The sequence below is a fragment of the Cuculus canorus genome, chromosome 29 (genome assembly GCF_017976375.1).
Source record: "Cuculus canorus isolate bCucCan1 chromosome 29, bCucCan1.pri, whole genome shotgun sequence".
NCBI classification, from domain to species: Eukaryota; Metazoa; Chordata; class Aves; order Cuculiformes; family Cuculidae; genus Cuculus; species Cuculus canorus.
In genome coordinates this window covers 65,263-84,228 of record NC_071429.1, presented here as the reverse complement: position 1 = coordinate 84,228, position 18,966 = coordinate 65,263, and the positions used below count along the sequence as shown (strand labels likewise).

Here is an 18,966-nt window from a genome sequence, read left to right as displayed (position 1 = left end):
CTGCTGCCCAGCGCAGCCCAGCTAAGGGCAACGTCCAAATCCTGCAAGGCTGACCCAGCCCAGGTAGGGTTGCAGTGGCCAAGGCCACCCTGCTGATGGACCTGCTCTGCCTTGCAGGTCTGTCCTGCCACTCTGGGAGCTCATGTTCTCCATGCCCGATACACTGGAGATTATTTTGAAGAAGATGTTCCTGCTCCTTCAGGACGGACAGGAGGAGGACTGTGATGGCCTCCCTGAGGACTCCTGCATCCTTCTCTTGGCGGTGAGTTATCAGGAAAAGCCCCAGGTGCCTTTGTTCTCAGCTTCTGGTGGAACCAGGAGCTTCACAGTGCCGGGTCACTCACTGCTGCCTTTCTTCCAGATGCTGGCCTGCAAGGATTGGAAGAATGAGAATTTTGGGACAAAATACAACATCTGGAGGATTCTGAGGCACTCAAGCCTGGTGACACTCTCGCTGGTATTCAGAGCCCTCCTGAGGCTGTCGAAGAGAGCTGAGATGGTGAGCAGGGCGTCAGCAAGGGGAGCCACATTGCAGCCATGGCCCACGACAGTGGCATTCAAGGGGTGGAGTGAGAGCTCCAAACGCTCTCCTTGTCCTGGTGAGGCCTGGGGAGCTTCCAGGCGTGAACCTGTCAGCCTCATCTCTGTGCCTGGGAAGGTCATGGAACAGGTCCTCCTAGAAGCTTTGCTAAAGCACATGGAAGTGATTGGAGACACCCAACACGGCTTCTCCAATGTCAAGTCCTGCCTGACCAACCCAGTGGCCTTGTGTGATGGACTGACCATAACAGTGCATACAGGAAATGCAATGGAATTCATTTACTTGGACTTGTGTAAAGCCTTTGAGACAGTCCATCCACTACATCCTTCCCTCTGAATTGGAGAGAGACAGATGTGGCGTTGATGGGTGCGCTGTTTGGTGGATGAGGAATCGCAGGCACAATACATTCTTGGTGGAGAATGGATTGTGAGCAGCCTTTAGGAGAAGGACTTGGGGTGCTTTGGTGCTTGGTGCCCTGGGCTGCATCCAAAGCAGTGGGACAAGCTGGGCCAGGGAGGGGATTCTACCCCTCTGCTCCACTCTGCTGAGAGCCCAGCTGGAGCCCTGTGCTCAGTTTTCCTGTGAGCTTGGAGAGACCTTGGCGCAGGTGACCCAAAGAAATCATGGCTGCCCCATTCCAGGAGGTGCTCAAGGCCAGGCTGGATGAGTCCTGGAGCACCATGATCCAGTGGGAGGTGTCCCTGCCTATGGCAACAGTGTGGCACTGGATGGGTTTGAGGTCCCTTCTAACGCAAACCATTCCAGGATTCTATGGATCATTGGGCTGGCATGGCCTCACTGTGGCTGCTTAGAGGGATCCTGCTGTCCCCGAGCAGGGACGATGTGAGGGCTGCACTCCAGGGTCCCTGCAGCAGCTCCAGGCCGCAGCCCACCAGACAGCCTTGGCTCGATCAAGGGCCAGCACACGGTGCCCGTGAGCCCAACCTTCTTCCCTCCTCCGGGGACCCTCCTTCTCCCCCGGGTCAATGACTGCAGCCCCTGCTGCCGGCTCCGCTGCGGGCGCTGCCGGGTGCCTCTCGCCAGGGCTGCTTGTGCTGTCCAGCCACGCAGCACAACACGGCTCACGCTGGGACATCTCTACCCTCTGTCTCTTCCCCAATAGGTACTTGCACAGTATCTCCCACCAGAAAAGAAGACACATGTCGTCCTCATGGCCATCGAGGCGATGACAGATTTATGCCCCTTTCAGAGGGAGGGAGCAAGACTCATGCAGAATGTCATCACAAAAGCCCCTGCCTTCTGGCTGGTGGAGGTAGGTGGCCCATGGAAGGTTGCCCTGCCCTTGAACCAAGCCAGACCCCGTTCCTCCCTCCATACATCCCAAATGCAGGGCTCTCGGTTACTTGAAGCCACCTGAATAGGGCAGGGAGGGAGGGAAAGGGCAGCTGAGGCTCCAAGGGCAGAACCATCCTCACTTGTGTCCCCCGCAGGTGCACGAGGTCATCACCTGCATCTATGTAAATATGGGACACCTCAACACAGCGCCAGCGCCAGAGATTGTGAACTCGCTTCTCTTCCTGATGACCAAACACTACCCCAAGGAAGTGGCCATGATGTTAGTGAAGATGTTTCCACTGACTGACAGGTACCAGCTCCAACAGCCTTGAGGGTTGATCCCTGTGGGGAGAGGGACCCAGAGACTCTCTGGATGACAGAGCCAGGAATGTCCAGAGGAGGCCACGAGGATGATCCGAAGGCTGGAGCACCTCCTGTACACAGACAGGCGGAGAGAGCTGGGGTTGTTCAGCCCAGAGCAGGGAAGGCTCCGGAGAGAACTTAGAGCGCCTTCCAACCTGAAAGGGACTCCAGGAAAGCTGGGAGGGCCTCTTGATCAGCGAGTGCAGGGAGATGAAGAGGGGAAAGGTTTTGATCTTAAAGAGGGGAGACCAACGTGAGGCCTTAGGAAGAAATGTTTTCCTGTGAGGGTGAGGAGGCCTTGGCCCAGGTTGCCCAGAGCAGTGGTGGCTGCCCCATCCTTGGAAGCCAGGAAGGGGATGGAACTGGATTGGCTGAAACCCCTTGAAGCCCAAACCATTCCATGATTCTGTCACTCTGAAACAGCAGGCCGCCCCAGGGAGCAGGGCGCTCCTTCCCACCACAATTTCCAGCCCCACAAAAGCCCTGCAGAAGACAAAGCTGGCAAAGCCAGCCCAGAGCTGACACCCTTAAAGTTGATGAAGGATTTAGAGGGGAAGTAATAGGACAAGAGGCTGTGGTTGCTGATGCCACCCAGCTGATGGACCTACTCTGCCTTGCAGGTCTACCCTGCCACTCTGGGAGCTCATATTCTCCATGCCCGAGACACTGGAGGAGCTTTTGAAGGGTGTGTCCCTGCTCCTGCAGGACAGACAGGAGAAGGACTGTGATGCCCTCCCAGAGGACTCCTACATCCTTCTCTTGGCAGTGAGTTATCAGGAAAAGCCCAAGTGCCCTTGTCCTCAGCTTCTGGTGGAACCAGGAGCTTCACGGTGCCAGGTCACCCACTGCTGCCTTTCTTCTAGGTGCTGGCCTTCAAGGACTGGGAAAATGAGGCTATTGCAGCAACGTACAGCATCTGGTGGAGCCTGAAGCACTCGAACTCAGTGATGCTCTCGCTGTTGCTCAGGGCCCTTCTGAAGCTGTCGGAGAGAGCCGAGATGGTGAGCAGGGCATATGCACGGGGGGACACATTGGCAAGCAGGGGCTGGGGCAGTGCAGGCAGTGGGATTCAAGAGGTGGAGTGAGAGCTCTAAACACTCTCCTTGCCCCGGTGGGATGTGGCGACTGCCTGGAGGCTTTCCAGGCATGGACCTTTCAGCCCAACCACTGTGCCTGGGAAGATCGTGGAACTGCTCCACCTAAAGCTCTGCTAAACACCAGCAGGTGATTGGAGCCAACAAGGCTTCTCCAATGTCAAGTCCTGCCTTACCAACCCAGTGGCCTTGTACGATGGAGTGGCCACATCAGTGGACACAGTAAATGCAATGAACATCATCTGCCTGGGCTTGTGTAGAGCCTTTGAGACAGTCCCTCCTTCTCTCTGAACTGGAGAGAGAGAGATGGTGCTTTGATGGGTGGACTGTTTGATGGATGAGGAATTGGTTGATGGCTGCATCCACAAGGTCCTGTTCAATGACTCAATGTCCAAATGGAGATGAATGATGTTTGGTGTCCCTCAGTGGTACATACTGGATTCAACACTGTTTAATATCTTCATTAACGACTGTGCAATTGGGGGCACACTCAGAGAGTTTGCTGATGACACCAAGCAGTGTGGTACAGGTGACACCCCTGAGGGACGGGATGTTATCCAGTGGGACCTGGACAGACTAGAGAGTGGGGCTGTGTGAACGTCATAAGGTTCAACAAGGCCAAGTGCAAGGTCCTATGCCTGGGACGGGACAATTCCAGGCTGGGAGATGAATGGATTAAGAGCAGCCCTGAGGAGAAGAACCTGGGGTGCTGGGAAATGAGAAGTTCCACATGAACCAGCAATGTGCGCTTGCAGCCCAGATAGTAGAACCGTGTCCTGTGCTGTGGACAAGCAAGGCCAGGGAGGAGATTCTGCCCCTCTGCTCCACTCTGGGGAGACCCAACCTGGAGCCCTGCACTATTTTCCTGTGAGGGTGGGGAGGCCTTGGCACAGGCTGACCAGACAAATCATGGCTGCCCCATTCCTGGGGGTGCTCAAGGCCAGGCTGGATGGGTCTTGGAGCACTCTGATCCAGTGGAAAGGGTCCCAGCCCATGCCAGCGGACTGGAACTGGATGGATTTGATGTCCCTTCCAACCTAAACCATTCCAGGATTCTATGGATCATAGGGCTGGCAGGGCCTCGCTATCCCTTCTTAGAGGGTTCCTGCTGTCCCCAAGCAGGGACGATGTGAGGGCTGCACTCCAGGGTCCCCACAGCTGCTCCAGCCCCCAGGCCACCAGACAGCCCTGGCTCACTGGAGGGCCAGCACACGGTGCCCGTGAGCCCAAACTTCTTCCCTCACCCTGGGAATCCCTTCTCCTCCTCCCCTGGGAAGCAACTGCAGCCCCTGCTGCCGGCTCCGCTGCGGGCACTGCCGGGTACCTCTTGCCAGGGCTGCTTGTGCTGTCCAGCCACGCAGCACAACCACGGCTCCCGCTAGGACATCTCTACCTTCCCTTCCTTCCTCCATAGGTACTTGCACGGTATCTCCGACTGCCTGAGAACACAGAAGACATCCTGGTGGCCATTGAGGCAATGGGAAACTCCCGTGTCTTTCAGAAGGAGGTGATAAGACTCATGTGGAATGTGTTCCTGCGCAAACCTGCCTTCTGGCGGGCGGAGGTAGGTGGCCCACGGCAAGGTTGCCCTGCCCTTGAGCCCTGCCAATCCCTGCTCCTCCCTCTATCCCTCCCAAATCCAGGGCTCTCAGGTACTTGAAGCCACCTCACTAGGGCAGGGAGGGAGGGAAAGGGCAGCTGAGGCTCCAGGGGCAGCAACATCCTCACTTGGGTCCGTCTTCCAGATACCAAACATCATGACGTACATCTATGAAAGCCTGGAACACCTCAACTCAAGGTCAGACCGGGAGATTGTGGGGTCGCTGCTTTTCTGCATGATCAAGCACTACCCCACAGAAGTCGCCACGACTTTGTGGAGGAGGTTTCCACCAACTGACAGGTACCAGCTCCAACAGCCTTGAGGGTTGATTCCTGTGGAGACAGGGACCTGGAGACTCTCTGGATGACAGAGCCAAGAATCTCCAGAGGCTAAAGGATGATGCAAAGGCTGGAGCACCTCCCAAAAATGGACAGGCAGAGAGAGCTGGGGTTGTTCATCCTGGAGGAAAGAAGGCTCCAGGGAGAACTTAGAGCATCTTCCAGTCCTGAAATGGGCTCCAAGAAACCTGGGAGGGCCTCTTGATCAGGGAGATGATGAGAGGAAAGGCTTTGATCTTATAGAGGGGAGACTGAGGTGAGACCTTAGGAAGAAATGTTTTCCTGTGAGGGTGAGGAGGCCTTGGCCCAGGTTGCCCAGAGCAGTGGTGGCTGCCCCATCCTTGGAGGCCAGGATAGATGGGCCTTGGAGCACCCTGATCCAGTGGGAGGTGTCCCTGCCCATGGAAGGGGATGGAACTGGATGGGCTGAAACCCCCTGAAGCCCAAACCATTCCATGATTGTGTCAATCTAAAGCTGCAGGGCCACCCGGGGAGCAAGGCGCTCCTTCCCAGCATGCTTTCAAGCCCCATGTTGGGAAAATTTCTTCCCCCAGAGAGCAAGGGAGCACAGCACTGGAACAAATTCCCAGGGAAGCAGTCATGACACCAAACCTGATAACAGTCAAGAAGCCTTTGGCCAACACCCTCAGCCACTCGGTGTGAATCGTGCGATTATCCTATGCAGGGACAGGAGTTGGACTTGGTCCTTGTGCATCCCCTTCACACTCAGGACATTCCATGATTCTCCATGCTCCTCCCAGCCCAATAACAAACACCTCCTTGCTCCTCTCCTGCTGCCCAGCCCAGCCCAGCCGAGGGCAAGGTCCATGTCCTGCAGGGCTGACCCAGGCTGGGCTGCGGTGGCTGAGGCCGCCCAGCTGATGGACCGCTCTGCCTTGCAGGTCTGCCCTGCCACTCTGGGAGCTCATGTTCTCCATGCCCGAGACACTGGAGGAGCTTTTGAAGAGGCTGTCCCTGCTCCTGCAGGACAAACAGGAGAAGGACTGTGATGCCCTCCCTGAGGACTCCTGCATCCTTCTCTTGGCGGTGAGTTATCAGGAAAAGCCCAAGGGCCCTCATCTTCAGTTTCTGGTGGAACCAGGAGCTTCACAGTGCCACGTCACTCACTGCTGCCTTTCTTCCAGATGCTGGCCTTCGAGGATTGTGACAATGAGGATATTGTGGCAAAGTACAATATCTGGAGGATTCTGAAGCACTCGAACCCAGTGATGCTCTCGCTGGTGCTCAGGGCCCTTCTGACACTGTTGGATAGAGCCAAGATGGTGAGCATGACATCGGCAAGGGGAGCCACATTGGCAAGCAGAGGCTGGGACAATGGGGACAGTGGGATTCAAGAGGTGGAGTGAGAGCTCCAAACACTCTCCTTGCCTCAATGGGGGCTGGGAGCTGCCTGAGGGGTTTCCAGGCATGGACATTTCCTCCTGATCTCTGTGCCTGGGAAGGTCGTGGAACAGGTCCTCCTAGAAGCTTTGCTAAAGCACATGGAGGTGATTGGAAATACCCAACATGACTTCCCCAATATTAAGTCCTGCCTGACCAACCCTGTGACCTTGTGTGACGGGTTGACCACATCAGTGGCTACAGGAAATGCAATGGATGTCATCTACCTGGACTTGTGTAAAGCCTTTGAGATAGTCCCCATCACATCCTTTTCTATGAACTGGAGAGAGAGAGATGGTGGTTTGATGGGGGGACTGTTTGGTGGATGTGGAATCGCAGGCACAAGCACAGGCTTGGTGGAGAATGAATGGGGAGCAGCCTTGGGGAGAAGGACTTGGGGTGCTGTGGGATAAGAAGATTGGATGGGGCTTGGAGAAACCGGATCTGGTTTAAAGGCATCCCTGCTCCTGCAGGGGCTTGAACTGGATGACCTGTAAAGGTCTTTTCAAACACAAACCGTTCCATGATTTTGTTACCTTTTTCATACAGGCACGAAAAATGCTGGGCCTCCTCCCATACGTGATGGAAGTCATCAATGATGGCAATAGCGACATCGTGTTGAAGGCCCTGCAGGCCATTTTTAGAGTGATGGGTTACCTGAAGAACGAAGTGAGACCTCTTGCTGTGCAGCTGACAGAAAAGCTCCTGCCTGTCTTTAATCATGTAAGCATGATGATGGAGCCTGGTCCTGCAGCTCAAATATGCCAGACGCACCTGAGGCAGGAGCTTCTTGTCCCCCAGGCTCCTGTGGGAGGCTGAGATGAGATCCGGGGAAGAAATGTTTTCCTGTGAGTGTGGGGTGGCCCTGGGCCAGATTGCCCAGAGCAGTCACGGCTGCCCCATCCATGGAGAGGTTCAAGGTCACGTTGGCTTTGAGCAACCTGATCCAGCGGGAGGTGTCCCTGCCTGTGGCAGGCAGTTGGAACTGGATGGGCTTTGAGTTCCCCACCAGCCCAAAGAATTCTATGATTTTATGATTTTGAGGTTGTCCTGTGCAGGAAGAGGAATTGGGCTCGATGACCCTTGTGGGTCTCTTCCAGCTGAGGACATGCTATCATTCCGTGCTTCGCTTTGGGTAGAGAGCTACTGGTGCTGAAGTCCTGCTGTCCTTCTCCCTACCAGGAGTCCTGGAAGGTGAGAGAGATCTCCATCATCCTCTTCAGAGACCAGATGAAGAGCGTGGTGTGCAGAAACAAGAAACAGATGAAGAACTATGTGCGAATGGCCCTTCTCCCGCTCTTCTTTCATTTGAACGACGAAACAGAGAGGGTGGCCAAGGTATGGAGGGAAGAGACTCCAAGGCATTTGGGTCAGGGCACGTCCCAGCTTCCTAAGGCCACCGGAACAAAGTCAAGAGGAGGGGGACACGTGGTTGTGGTGCCATCTCCCAGCTTCTACTGCTCCACAGGCATCCGAGGAAGCGCTCCTGGCTGCAGCAGAGTTCCTCAGATGGGCGCAGCTCAAACATCTCATCCAGACGCAGCAGACATGGGCTATTGCGGAATGCTTGGTGAGGACATCCCCTAAAGGTTGGACAAGGGCTGCCCCATGTGTCTGGGGTGTGGGTCTCGCCTGCCCTGCTCCAGGCTGGAGCCCACAGGCCCCTGATCCAGTGGGAGGATCCTGTCCATGGCAGGGGGGTGGAACTGCATGGGATTGGAGGCCCCTTCCAGCCCAAGCTGTTCCAGGATTCTGTTCCCATACCCTTGTGTTCTCTCCAGCTGGCAGAGCACAGGAGCAAGGCTGAGGAATACTTAGATCAGAGTGTGCCATACCTGAAGGATGCTCAGAAAGACTTGCGCTTGGCAGCCATGAGGTTCATCGGTGAGCCACCACCCCTGGGTCTCTCTTTTGGGACACCCTGGCCCCAGTTCCCACCACGGCACTGGGGAGCAAAGGGATCTGATGGAGCTCTGTTCCTAGGGCTTGCTGCACAACACCTGAGGAGCCAAAGCCCAGAGAAGACGTCAAGGATCTGCTGCGGTGAGGAGGCGCAGGGTTGGGTTAGCCAGGGGTGGTGGGACACGAGACAGTGACTGAGCAGGGCGCCACCTTGCCTGGTCCTGCTCCAGGAAACGTGTCTGGGGCAGTTGGGGCATTCCTGCACAGCAGCTCTCTCCTGGTTGGGGCTGGTGGGGTCTGGAGGGGATGCTCGGGGCTCTCTGTAGACACGGGGCTTCATCTCAGCTCTGTTTGTTTCCACCACAGTCCTTGAGCCCATGACAGAAGACAGCGACATCGCAGTCCGTTCCCTGGCTACACAGACCATCGTCATCGTGAGCCATCCAAGGCAGCAGTCAAGAGCCTGGCGCATTCTGGAAGCGCTGTGTTTCTGGGGCCTCTGAGCCAGGCAGAGGCGCTTGGAGGTGCCTGCAGGGACAGAGGTCATGGAATCATAGAATCACAGAGTCATTCAAGACCTCTAAGCTCATCCAGCACAACTATCGGCCCCACCACCGTGCTGACTAAACCACATCCTGAAGAACCACCTCTCTGTGGCACGGTGGTGTTGTGTTGAGGGTCGGACCAGATGGTCTTAGAGGTCTTTCCAACCTTAATGATTCCACGGTCCCATGATCTACACGCTGTCTGAACACCTCCGGGATGGGGACTCCACACCTCCCTGGGCAGCCTCTACCTGTGCTTCTTCATTCTTTCAATAAAGAAATTGTTCCCCATATCCAGCCTAATCCTCCCCGGTGCAACTTGAGGCCATTTCCTCTCATCCTGTCCATTCTTACTTGGCAGAAGAGCCCTGCACCTACTACAATCTCCTTTGCGGGAGCTGCAGAGAGCGATGAGGTCTCCCCTCAGCCGCCCCTTCTCAAGGTTAAACAGCCCCAGGTCCCAAAGCTGCTCCCAGAACCCTGGGGCTTCAGCCCCTTCCCCATCTCTGTTCCCTTTTCCGGACACACTCCAGCCCCTCCATGTCCTCCTTGGAGCGAGCGGCCCAACGCTGAACATGGGGGGTACTCTTTGGCTGCTGCAAAGCTCCCAGGGGTTGCACAGAGCAATGCACCCACCTGTGTGGGGCTGTCCTGGCGCCTGTGGGGATTTGGTGTGGAGGGGGTCCCCTACGTGCACTCTCGCACCTCCTGCCCTTCCCGTCCTCCGCGTGTGCTTGTGTCATGGGATGCGGGATGGGTGGGAAAAGGGGAGGGAATCTCCTGGGCACCTCTGGGGACTCAACCCTGCCTCCCTTCCTGATCAGTTCTGCCACAGGAGCAGCAGCAAGATTTCAGCCTGCTTTCACCTGTGAATGTCCTCTTCAAGGAGCCCTTTGCCCACAACACGGCTGCCAGCACAGCCAATGCCTGTCAACACAGGGGAATTAGAGCCGAGGGGCTGACTTTGCCATCTCCTTATGGAGGCATAGGTGGCTCCAGAGCTGCCTGAATGCAGGGAAACCGGCAGCCCCATCTGCCCGGCCATCATCCCCTTGGGAGGGGGCCATGCCCCTAGGAAATGCCGTAGGTGGGCTCCTCGCTGTCTCGGTATCTGCCCAGGTACCTCAGCAGCTGGTGGCGTGGGAACTTCAGCTGTGGAGGATGGTAAACAGGCGGCCGCACGAATTCAAACATAGGCCCCCTCATATCTGCAGGGGGTGATACAGAGCGTTAGCAACACGTCTCGGGTCCAAACGCCCTTTCCTTCACCAGTGAGGGCCCTCAAGCCACAGCTGGTCAAGCACGCCAGGCTGAAGGCTTCTCTTTAACATTTTAACATTCTTTTAACATTTTAAAAGGCTCATTCCAAATCGCCTTTTAGAGGTTGTTTCCTCAGACTGCTGAAGAGTCTGGTGGAGGACGGCTCACGAATTACCCGTGCTGTGCTGCAATAGATCCTAGACAAGTGCCAGGACTGGGCACGAGCCTCCAGCCGCAGTTCAGTTCACTGCCCCTGCGCGTTATGGGCCCGTCCAGCATCCCCGCACATTTCTTACTGAGCAGCTGATGGAAGACCCTGCTGCGACTGAGAGACGGGACGCAGCTTGATGCAAGCAAAATGTCATCTTTATTGCGCAGCTAACATATATTTATACTACTAGTTACAGATAATTAAGGCTCATACCTATTGCAAAAAGCAAGCTCATTATTGGCTCCATCGTTAAAGGCCAGCTCCTCCTTAAGATGCATTTTTGTACTCCTTTATCTATATCCTGTTGTTCTATAACAGCTGTGCTCAAGGGCACTGTGGCCTTGCTTATAAGGATTCTACAAAGAAACTAGTGAGAAACTAGAGGCTGCCTACGCGTCAAAGTTCTTATCTCACTCCTTCCCAGGGCCTGTGGCCGACAAGTTCCAGCACATCACAGAATCACAGAATCACAGAATGACTAGGTTGGAAAGGACCCACTGGATCATCGAGTCCAACGATTCCTAACGCTCCCTAAACCACGTCCCTCAGCACTTCACCCACCCGTTCTTAAACACCTCCAGGGAAGGTGACTCGACCCCCTCCCTGGGCAGCTGTTCCAGTGCCCCATGACTCTTTCTGTGAAGAATTTTTTTCTGATATCCAACCTGACCCTCCCCTGGCGGAGCTTCAGGTCATTCCCTCTTGTCCTGTCCACTGTCACTTGGGAGAAGAGCCCAGCTCCCTCCTCTCCACAACCTCCTTTCAGGTAGTTGTAGAGAGTAATAAGGTCTCCCCTCAGCCTCCTCTTCTCCAGGCTAAACAACCCTAGGTCCCTCCGCCGCTCCTCGTAAGACTCGTTCTCCAGCCCCTTCACCAGCTTTGTTGCTCTTCTCTGGACACGCTCCAGAGCCTCAACATCCTTCTTGTGGCGAGGGGTCCAGAACTAACACAGTATTCAAGGTGCGGTCTCACCAGTGCCGAGTACAGAGGGAGAATAACCTCCCCGGACCTGCTGGTGACCCCATTTCTGATACAAGCCAAGGTGCTGTTGGCCTTCTTGGCCACCTGGGCACACTGCTGGCTCATGTTCAGCACATGCCCCTTAAACAATCTTTCTGTACTTTGGGTTTTTCCACTGCCTGTCAGACCCTGTCCTACATCTCCCCCTTCCTGTTGCACAACAAGAATCCCTTTCATAGATCGCGCTACCAACCTTTGCAAACATTGTAATAAACATGGCAATAAACGTAATAACAAAATAAAGACACCTAAAGCATATACGACCATTTTTACAAGGCTTCTCAACCACCCTGACAGTCCCCATCCTTCAAAGAGTTTATCTAACCAGTCCCAACTATCACTCTGTTGTAATTTGGAGACTCCAGTCTTAAGCTGTTGAATGCTCGCATGAATAGATTCCCAGTGGTCGGAAAGATTCATGCAACACATACCCTCAAAATCTTCACAACCACGTCCTTGAGCTAAAAGCAAAAAATCTATTGCAGCTCTATTTTGTAACGTAACATACCTAACACTATTAACATCAGCTAACAAGCCACCCAAAGCCATTGAAGTAGCATTGGTCTGCTTACTCAACCAACATCCCAAATTTGTCAGCTTTGTCAAGGCTGCTGCAGTTGCTGCCCCAGGAGTTAATGCTGAGGCAGCTACAATTTCTCCAGGTTCCCAGAAAGGTGACTCTACTCTCACAGTCAGCCCCAAATTGACGGGTAGATCGTTTATTTTGTTTGCTTCGTTTCTTGTTATAAATCATAGTGAGATTGGGAGTTAGTAACGTAAACCATCCAAGGCTACATAGCCTGCAATTAAATTTTGACAATATTCCTCTGCACACTTTACCTCCAGGAATCAGAGAAAAAATTTCTGCACGAATACTCAAAACTACACACAGCACCGAACACACACAACACTCAAAACTTGCACATATATCACAAAATAAGGTTTGTATCAATTGTTTAACAGGTAATAGTCTTTGTTTGTTAGAGCATTTTCGTGGCAGAGGACTATCCTATGACGGCTGTGAATTCTTCATGCATACGATGGAGCCGGTGGCTGTTTTGAGCACTGGGGCGGTGGGCAGCTTGGCGACGAAACAGTCAGTACTTCCTCTTTTTACAGCTTTTCGAATTTCTTTTATCGCTTCATAACTAGCTGATTTCCAGCGAAGATCTGGTGTTTCCTCTGCCACGCCATCTTCTACCTCCTCTGATTCCTCGCTATTATTTTGTGCAGCCCTGTTCTGTCTTGTCTCTCCAAAGGCTTATGATGTCAGCCGGCAGATCCCTTTGGACGATCCAGGCGTTCGGAAAGGTCCTGGATCAAAGGGATCCTCCTCAGGAGGATAGCCAGCGGTGCACAGTTCTGGTACCACGGAGGGTCCATCCTTTACTAGTGATAACGGAGGGATAACTGGAGAGTCCTCCTCCCCTTTCACCTTGTCTTGGGGGCTCTTTTCTTGTACTTTTAAAGTCTCAAAAATACTCCTCCACCATGGGAGCATACGCTTTGTCGTGGCGACTTCTGTGGGGTAGTGCTTGGTCATGCAGAAAAGCAGTGACCCCACACTGCTGGCTCATGTTCAGTCGGCTGTCAACCAACACCCCCAGGTCCTTCTCTTCCGTGCAGCTCTCCAGCCACTCTTCCCCCAGTCTGTAGCACTGCATAGGGTTGTTGTGCCCCAAGTGCAGGACCCGGCATTTGGCCTTGTTAAACCTCATGCCATTGGCCTCAGCCCAGCAGTCCAGCCTGTTCAGATCCCTTTGCAGAGCCTCCCTACCCTCCAGCAGATCGACACTTCCTCCCAGCTTAGTGTCATCCGCAAACTTGCTGAGGGTGCACTCAATGCCTTCATCCAGGTCATTGATAAAGACATTGAACAGAGCTGGACCCAGTACTGAGCCCTGAGGAACCCCACTTGTGACTGGCCTCCAGCTGGAGTTAACTCCATTGACCACCACTCTCTGGGCCATCCAACCAGTTTTCAACCCAGGAGAGTGTGCGCCTGTCCAGGCCAGAGGCTGACAGTTTCTGAAGCAGAATGCTGTGAGAAACTGTGTCAAAGGCTTTACTGAAGTCCAAGAAGACTACATCCACAGCCTTTCCCCCATCCAGTAGTCGAGTGATTTTGTCATAGAAGGTGATCAGGTTAGTTTGGCAAGATCTGCCTTTTGTAAACCCATGTTGACTGGGCCTGATCACCCGGTTCTCTTGCATGTGCTTCATGATAGCACTCAAGATCACCTGTTCCATGACTTTCCCCGGCACTAAGGTCAGACTGACAGGCCTGTAGTTCCCCGGATCCTCTCTGCAACCCTTCTTGTATATGGGTAAAACATCAGCCAGCCTCCAGTCCAGTGGAACTTCCCCAGTCAGCCAGGACCGCTGGAAGATGATGGATAGGGGTTTGGAAAGGACATCCGCCAGCTCCTTCAATACTCGTGGGTGGATCCTATTCAGCCCCATAGACTTGTGGGCGTCTAGCTGGGCAAGCATGTCTCTAACCGCCTCCTCTTGGATCATGGGAGCCTCTGTCACTTGCTAATGACAGGTAAAGAAACTCAGTGTTGACTGAAAGACAGAGAAGAACACACCTGAGAAGCCAGTGAAATGACATCACAAACTCTAGGACTGAAAGTTGTAAAACTGAAAGTAATGCAGAAACATTAGTAACAGGTAATCAAAGCTGTTTATTTAAACTTTGATCAAAATTAACAGCTGCTGAACGGTCAACTTCCTTCCCTCTAAAACAAAAGCATTAAATTAAATATCCCAAGCAATTCCCAGACATCTTTCACTAGTAGCTGCCAAGAAATTCTGAGGCTAAAGAAAAACCAAAAAATATTTTTAAAGACTATTTGCAGCTTACTGCATTGCATGAAGTGTGGAAAAGAAAGCACAGACTTTGCAAAGCTTTTTAATCAGTTTTTCTGTGGTAGACTAAAACATCCTTTTAATTAGAACCTCCATACTATTTAGCCATTTTCTCTTTTAAACATCCACCTGGGCTGGCAGTCCATCACTATGCCATGAGCACAGACTAAATCCTTCATGCACAAACACATCATTGCTGCTTCTCAAAATTCCCAGAGAACAAGAATTATCCCTGGGATTAAGGCATTAGGGAGCAACTACAGTATATATCCCAAGGCACGGAGAACCATGTAGTGGTTCCCTGACCAACACTTTTCTGTGCAGTGACAACTATAATATAAGCAACAGTGGAGACTCTAATGCTTCAAAGCTCAAGAGCAAGAACCCACTCGGGAACACTATTCCAAACTGAGTAGAAGAGGCTCCCTTAGAGGTTGAAATGTTATTGCACTTGTCTCTAAGGATGCTCTTTGGGCTCTGTCTCCACAGCTGCATCACACATCTCTCTCCTCAGCAAATGCTTAGTCAGACTGCACTGAAAAACATGTTCCATAAATTCAGTCTCAACACTTGAGGTACTTTGCTAAAGTAAAAGCTAAATTTATAGGCACGGAATCCGCCTTGTCAGGCACCGAAACTTAAAGAGAAAGTTTTCATAGATTTAGTACCGTAGACCAAGTTCAATTTCACCTTCTAGAAGACAAGTATAAATTAAATCCCAGGGCCTCGGCAGATTTGGTATCTGATCTGAGTATATCACATATGTTCATTTTGTATTTGGTGATAAATAAAAGACATGAGAACTTCCATTCACGTGACTGTATGAAACAGTGTCTGGATCAAACTCCACACAAACAGAAATGGACCTCAGCCTCACTTTCCCAGTCACCCCACATGGACTTCAATTACACAGTTCTTAAATTTAAATTTGACTCTTGGAGTATCTTCACAAATTGACCTCTTCCGTCACAGTTTCGATCGCTCATTTATTTTCCATAGGTTAATTTCAAAACTCCATGGGATTTTTTTGTAGTATCTACAAGCACTTTCTACCACCACACTCAAGCAAAGACAAAGGAAACAAAGGAAAAACCAACAAGCGAGGCATACACTCACCAGATCTGCCTCCTCGTCTTGCCAGCCTGACAGAAGCTGAATCAGCCTCTGACCCTGCAGCACCAGATGGCACTTTGTGGGAAGGTTTTGCAGGGTTGACAAGACCTGGTATCTGTTGGAGGAATCGTCCTTTTTGAGGTTATCAGCTTCTCTTGTTGTTTCAGTGGCCTGTGGCGTTACCCTCCTGCAAGAATGGAAAAGAAAATGTTTATGGTAACAGTTAACTGCCAGCATCCTTTTTTCAGGCAACAAATAAGGCCCACAGGAAACTCGAGGAACACGGTGGGTTTCAGCCTGGGGACAGAAGGCCCGGCTTGCTTCTTCTGGGGGATACGGTGCACACGGCTCCCAGAGGATCAGTGCAACGAGGGAACACCTTGGTTTCAGTTCTGAAGCAGCATTCAAGTATTCAGGTAAAGTCTTTAATACAGGGGATTGTACACCTTCATGCAGAACATGACTTCCAAAGGCACCACGAGCAGCAAGAGGCACAGAAGACAGCAGGAAACACTTCAGCCTATTGTTTTCTTTCCCCTTCACCCATTATCGAAAGCAAAGACAGTGCCTGTCAGGGTGCAGTGCCCCTTGTGTGCAGGTCTTGATTAGTAAAGCAAATAAACCTAATCCCAAACCACCCACCTCTGCAGATAAAAACGCCCAACACCCCACCTCCCGATCCATTCCCTTCTCAATTGCTACTGAGCAAAAAAAAGCCAAAAATAAATAATCATTAATGGGAAGATGGAGTGTCAGAGAAACCAAACAAACCAAAACAGACTGAGAAATGCCTCCAGGGAAGGAGCACAGGACACTCACTGCAGTGACTGCAGGCGCAGCAAATGCTGTTTCTTGGGTGAAAGCGAAGCACTTTGGGGCAGTCGCATCCTATGGAGGAGCTCTTCGGGAAACAGCAGCGTTGGCTGTGCGGAAACTCAGCTCCGACAGCAAAACCCAAACAACCCAAAGCACTTCCTCCCGTTGGGATCGGGGGAAAGAAACACTGCCCTCTTGTTTTCCTGCACTTCACTGATTGCTCCATCAGAAAGTACTGCACCTCATTGCTGTCAATTGTCTCCCTCTGGAGAGGGGCCTCCAGAGAGGGGGCGTGGCCTTCAGCACCCGAGGGGCGTGGCTTCCTGTACCCTGGGGAGTGGGCAGACTTCCAGCAGCTGGGAGGGCGTGGCTTCTCACAGGGGGAGGGGCTTCCAGTGCTGTGGGGGCATGGCTACTGATACCAGAAGGCGTGGCTTCCAACCCTGGGGCGTTACTTCCTGTCCCAGGGGCGTGGCCTTGCTACACACTGGGGCGTGGCTACTGCCCCTGGGGGCGTGGCTTCCTGCACCAGGGGGCGGGGCCTCCATCCCCTCGAGGCTGTGACCTCCTTGACCCTGTCACGTGGGGGCGGGGCTTCCCAGCCCTTCCCTGCCATGGGCGTGGCTTCCCAGCAGCAGGGGCGTGGCCTCCAGCCCCCAAGGGGCGTCATCTCCCATCGGGGCGGGATTACCTTTATTTTCATACCCGCTATCAATTGAACATTTGTACAGTTCATCCACATTTTTATTTAATCCCGTCGTAGCGCAGCTTGACCAGTCAGGGGCTTTAATTTGGTCAGAAATGAAGGTGTCACTGACTGACGCTGCTAACACAGTGCTGTTCAAATGTTTCCATCTCTATGGCTGAAGAGCTGCTGACGGGATTTCTTCTGGTTTTAAATAGGTTTCTTTTTTTTTTAATATTGAAAGACTTTCTACACAGAGATGGAAGGATCTTTACCGGAACCCCCCTTGGACTCTGCCGCTCCCTGAAAGAAGGAGCCTGCGCCTCCCTTGAGGTCTGTCCGAGCACCCTTGGGCTGCGCTGGGAGGCTCCTGACCAGGCCCTGGGAATTCCTGATGCTGCACCCGAGGGCAAGAGCTGCTCCCCTGGACCCGCGCTGCCCGGCGTCAAAGGGTCCCACCAGCTTCAGAGCCAATGCAGAGGGCATCGCCGGTCCCAGCAGAGCTGGGTGCTCTGCAGTGGTCGTCTTGGAACAAATGTCACCAGGAAGACGAGCTCCAGCCTTGCCAACAGACTGTGATGGCCCTGTTGGTACCACCTGAACCTGTCGAGAGGTTGCAGGAATTGCGGCTGGAGTTTTGCCTCGGGGTTACTCTTATGACTGCTCATCCACTAACCCGTATCAGGTGAGACCTTGAGGAACAGAGGACGATGAGCGGTGCGTGGCTCTAAGGCCCCAAAGGTGCTTCCTGGGGACTGGGCTGGCGCTGGTGATTGAGGATGGGCTGGATTTTTCCTTGGTGTTTCTGTACCTCCAGATCTCTTCTGGAAGGATGGGCACAGCTTGTCCCCGCATCCCAAAGAAAACCTAGGCAAAACCCACTTGTTAAATATCTGACAACCTCTGGTTGGGGCATGGGGATTGGCAAGGGCAGTTGTAAAGAGATCTGCTCTATGGCAGAGATGGGCAATGCCATTCCAGCCCTACAGCTGGAGGGAAAAGGAGCATCCCAGGTAGCCCTGCACTACAGGATGGCCTTGAGCGCTGCGCCCATCACTCGAGAAAGGTCCCTGTGCACTGCTCTGCACCACGTGCTGCACAATGCAGGACCACATCAGCGACTATGAGGGACCATCCATAAAACAGCAGCTCAACTTCAGCTACTGCCTGAAATAGCTGGAGAAAAACCTTTTGGAGGGGTGTGAATGGCTGCCAGGCGTGACGGGACAGTCAGAAAGAACCTCTTGAGGCAGCAGTGAAGTACCATTTGTTGTCGGGATTATTAATTTTGAAGGGCTGCATCTTAATATACCCATAGCAACCAATAAGGGGGGTTGTCCCCATTACCCACAGTGCACTTGGCCCCAGAGCTCCCATGTAACAGAGTTGTGATGTCACAGGCAGTGTTACAGTGGACCTGCCAGCGCCGGGCAACGAGCACAACGCAGTGGTTCTGCCCTGCTGTTGAAACGTGTCCTGCCGTGCTCCTGACTCAGCCCTTCTCTGCTCCCTACACAGCCCTTCTGCCCCGATCCTGAAGCAGCCCAATCGCCCTCCACCTGACACAGCCCTTCTCCTGTGCTCCCAAAGCATCCCTACTGCCCCACTTCTGTCATACCCCTTCTCCCCTGCTCCCATCCCTGCCCTTCCCCCCTGCTTTCATAGCAGCCCTTTTCCCCTGCTTTCATCGCACCCCTTCTCCCCTGCTCCCATCCCAGCCCTTCTCCCCTGCTCCCATCCCAGCCCTTCTCCCCTGCTTTCATCGCAGCCCTTCTCCCCTGCTTCCATCGCACCCCTTCTCCCCTGCTTCCATCGCAGCCCTTCTCCCCTGCTCCCATCCCAGCCCTTCTCCCCTGATTCCATCCCTGCCCTTCTCCCCTGCTCCCAACCTTTGCGATGGAGACCAAAAG

The 18,966-nt window shown here is 53.2% G+C and overlaps 2 protein-coding genes across 2 annotated transcripts in view; both read left to right on the top strand.

Annotated features, from left to right (window-relative positions):
* The window catches only part of LOC128849510 (forkhead box protein J1-like), a 45,265-nt gene that overhangs the window by 9,056 nt on the left and 17,243 nt on the right, over window positions 1-18,966 (top strand). The gene's annotated exons all lie outside the window — the stretch shown is intronic.
* On the top strand, window positions 152-9,038 carry LOC128849444 (maestro heat-like repeat family member 5). Its single transcript, XM_054051323.1, has 16 exons — window positions 152-262; window positions 362-499; window positions 1,665-1,814; window positions 1,993-2,147; window positions 2,821-2,965; window positions 3,064-3,201; window positions 4,709-4,858; window positions 5,040-5,194; window positions 6,135-6,279; window positions 6,378-6,515; window positions 7,183-7,356; window positions 7,816-7,971; window positions 8,102-8,203; window positions 8,415-8,517; window positions 8,617-8,676; window positions 8,902-9,038. The coding sequence occupies exons 1-16, from the start codon at window positions 152-154 to the stop codon at window positions 9,036-9,038; spliced, it is 2,157 nt and encodes a 718-aa protein (XP_053907298.1).